General features: G+C 37.3%; 1 protein-coding gene across 6 annotated transcripts in view; it reads left to right on the forward strand.

Moving 5' to 3' along the window:
* Nucleotides 1–3620, forward strand: part of WAPL (WAPL cohesin release factor) — a 120057-nt gene that overhangs the window by 27048 nt on the left and 89389 nt on the right. The window contains exon 2 of one of the 6 annotated variants that reach the window (XM_015566669.1): nt 2123–2240. The exons of the other annotated variants lie outside the window; for them this stretch is intronic. Coding sequence (XP_015422155.1) covers nt 2228–2240 — 13 coding nt within the window. The 5' untranslated portion in view covers nt 2123–2227. The remainder of the gene's footprint in view (nt 1–2122; nt 2241–3620) is intronic. 6 annotated transcript variants of the gene reach the window in all.

A 3620-nucleotide genomic window follows, 5' to 3' on the forward strand; every position in this document is an offset into this window, starting at 1 on the left:
AGCCCGAGCTGGATGCCACTCCCGCTCATCCCGGCCCCACTGTGCCTGCTGTAGCTGCCACTTGAGATGTGCAGGGGGAGTGTCCACGGGTGAAGTTCATGCCACCAGCTGTGCTCACTAGCCATGAGCACTGCATCTCATGTCCATCTGTCAGCTGGGCTGTGTGGGAGCACACTGACCACCAGGGGCCAGCTCCTATGTTGGGTGTCTGTCTCCTGGTGGTCGTCTGGTCGCTTAGGCTTTTACATATATAGATTGAGTAACTATCTAGTGATGCTAAAATGTAGTGATGCTAAAAGGCATTAAGTATCTGATTGCAGATGGTGCTTGGCTAAGTTTTGTACTGACCTTTCTATACATCCAGTCTTCATCCTTGCATGAAACTGATAGATATAGGACATAAGGGAATATTGATGAACTTACAGGTTAAATTCCACTAAGTCTTATTAATAGATTATTAAAAATATATTCTGTATTCTGGCAAAGTTGTAATAGCTATGATAATGTGCATTTGTGTAATGTTCTAGTGTTACATTCTTTTTTGTTTTTTAATTTTTTTAAAGAAAAACCTCTTTTTATATATATTGAGTTCAGAGAGGAAGGGAGAGAGAAAAAACATCAGTGATGAGAGCGAATCATTGTTTGGCTGCCTCCCACACGCACCCTACTGAGGACGGAGCCTGAAACCTGGGCATGTGCCCTGAACTGGAATAGAACCAGGAGTTGAACCGTGACCTCCAGATTCATGCTCTAACCACTGGGAATACTGGCCAGGGTTGTTACATTCTTTTATCTGTTCAACCTGCACTGAGATGGATTTTATTACTTGGTTTTTTTAGGTGAAGGAACTGTTTGAACTTAAGACCTCGTTTTTGCCAGTAAATGATAGAGCTGACACTCATCCACTTAATTTCTAAACTGTTATTGCAGCTAGAAGTGCATTTTGTTTATAAACATATATATGTATTGTATTTATATACATATATATACATGTATAGTTCAGATTTAAAAAGAGTAATACTTAGCCTCCCTTTTAAAAAATCATCTTTATTTACCTCTTTTTAAAATACTTGATGTTTTGAGATGTTAAATGGGTTTATTTGTCCGAGAAGCTGCCATGTTTATGGGAGGAGGGCAGTTGAAAGTAATTGTTGGTCTGTATTTTAGGGTAAGATAGCCTTACCTTATCTTCTGAAGGTATAATTACCAATACTGGAGAGCTAAAGGATCAAGGACTGTAGAAAGCATTTATCTTTATGTTGGAATACTCTTGTGGAGAACTTGGACAGCTTTTCTTATGCAGAACTTTTGTTGATTAAATTGGCTTTTATCTATGTATTTCAGAAGTTTAAATATGTAATGTACTTCAGTATTTCATTTGTAGGACTGTTAATGCTATATAATTGAATTATACTTACTAATACAACTTAATTATACATCTTTTTATAGGGCTCTTTATTATTCTTTGCATTTAAAACAAATTTATAAAATAGGCTCACAATACTTGTATGTAAGGTAGCCTGGTTATGAGAGTAGTTACTGTTAAAATATAATATGGATTCTTCTTCCTGATTTTAAGGGAAATGGGAATAGTAAGAACAGCTTGGAGTAGTAATTTTTAAAAACATGGATAAAGTTTATTATCCACTTAAATTCTTTATTTTAAGTCAGAAGGTGTGTATTACATAAAATAATCATAAGCAGCCTAAATAAATTTGTGACATTTATACAATGAGATGCTATGTAGTTACAAATATGATGTAGTATGGAATTCAGTGACATCTCATAGGCCTTGTAAAGCTAAATACTAAGCATTCCCATAGGCATTTGTTGATAAATAATTCAGTAACAGTTTAAAGTAGTTTGGGTCAGTGGCTTCCTTTTTGAACAGGTGAGAAAATTGGAGCCGTCAGGAAAACTCCCAAAGTTAAGGGTATTGCCTGAACTCTAAAGAAACTAGTTTAACCAGGGCAATACTAATTTCCAGACTCAGCTATCAGTGCTCTTTCCACTTGTTATAAAAGCAGTTATTTTTTTAGGATTGATTTTTAGACTTAGTTTTGCTTTCATGCCTTTTAAAAGTAAGAGATATTATAGTCAGCTCTTAATTTTTGGTTTTTAGTATTTTATACTTAAGTGATTGGTACTTCTGAGATTATGAAAACTGTAGTTCCTTGCCTTCAGCTGGGAAATAGCTAAGAATAAAACAGATATACCTATAAATTAGATGCCTTCTAAAGGTAAGTAAATACAAATCTTAAATTATGTTTAAACCCATTGGATAGCATTAACAATTGTAGGTACATGTTTTTGTTGCTAATCCTCACCTGAGGATATTTTTTCCGTTGATTTTTAGAGAGAGTATGGAAGGAAGGGAGGGAAGGGGGGTGAGAGAGAGAAACGTCAGTATAAAAGAGACACATTGATTGGTTGCTTACCACACACATCCTGATGGAGGCTGAGGATCTAACCTGCAACGTAGGTACATGTCCTTGACCAGGAATCTAACTCACGAGCCAGGATGAGTTTTATTTTTTGGCATAGATATTTGCCAGGGTTTTTCTACTAAGTCCTAGGAGAATTAATCATATTACCAGTTTGAATCATACTTCTGTCTCATTTAGAAAGGTTAACAAAAATGTCCCTGATGATAAAAACTAAAGGCAACAATAATGAATTCCTCAAGTACAAAATGAATAGGCAGTTTAAGATTTACTCCTGACTGATATACATAAATAACCACTGTAGTCACTTAACTTGGGCCTCAGAACCACTGTTTAAAAAACCAAAAAACTATTGAAGTCATATGGCTTTTAAGATTTGAAGAATGGAAAGCAAAAATAGTTAAAGAAACCTGATCCTGGGACAAGTTTCTAGACAGAGCTGGTCAGTCTATGGGTAATCTTATCCCAGAGAAATACAGACACACTGGAATGTCTTCATTTATTGTGCTATTCTATTTTTATTCTAAATACATTTTAATTTAAGCATTTTTTTAATTTGAAAAACGCTTTATACCTCTGAGGTTTAGCTGAGTCATTTAAGTGTCATTTTGAATTGATCCAGTTGCTTAGCAACTGAAATCTCATGAATTTAGGGTAATAATTTTAAGGGACTTGGTTGCCTAGGAAGAGGTCACTAGAAGACATCTACACTAATAAAAGAGAAACATGGTAATTGGCGTACGACCGCTACCCTTCCCATTGGCTAATCAGCGAGATATGCAAATTAACTGGCAGCCAAGATGGCGGCCGGCAGCCAGGCAGCTGATGCCAACAGGGAGGCTTGCTTGCTTCAGTGACGGAGGACTCCAACGTTCCCCCCCTGACTTGCCGGCCTTTCAGCTGCAACTCTAAGTAACTATGTTGCAAATATAGAAGCTAAAAAAAACCCAGAAACCTGCTTTACTCAGCGGGGCTTCAGCCAGCAGGACCCCAACATTGTATCAAATTCAGATGGTAAACAAAAGCCAGAAACCTGTTTTCAGCAGCCGAGGCCTCAGAGCTAAAGCTGGCCCAGAATAAAAAAAAAGAAAAAAAGGAGTGGTTGGGAGCTTCAGTCACCTGCCAGCCTGAGAACAGCCCTCAGCCCCTCACTCAGACTGGCCAGGCACCCCAGAG

The sequence above is a fragment of the Myotis davidii genome, unplaced genomic scaffold (assembly GCF_000327345.1).
Source record: "Myotis davidii unplaced genomic scaffold, ASM32734v1 scaffold642, whole genome shotgun sequence".
NCBI lineage: Eukaryota > Metazoa > Chordata > Mammalia > Chiroptera > Vespertilionidae > Myotis > Myotis davidii.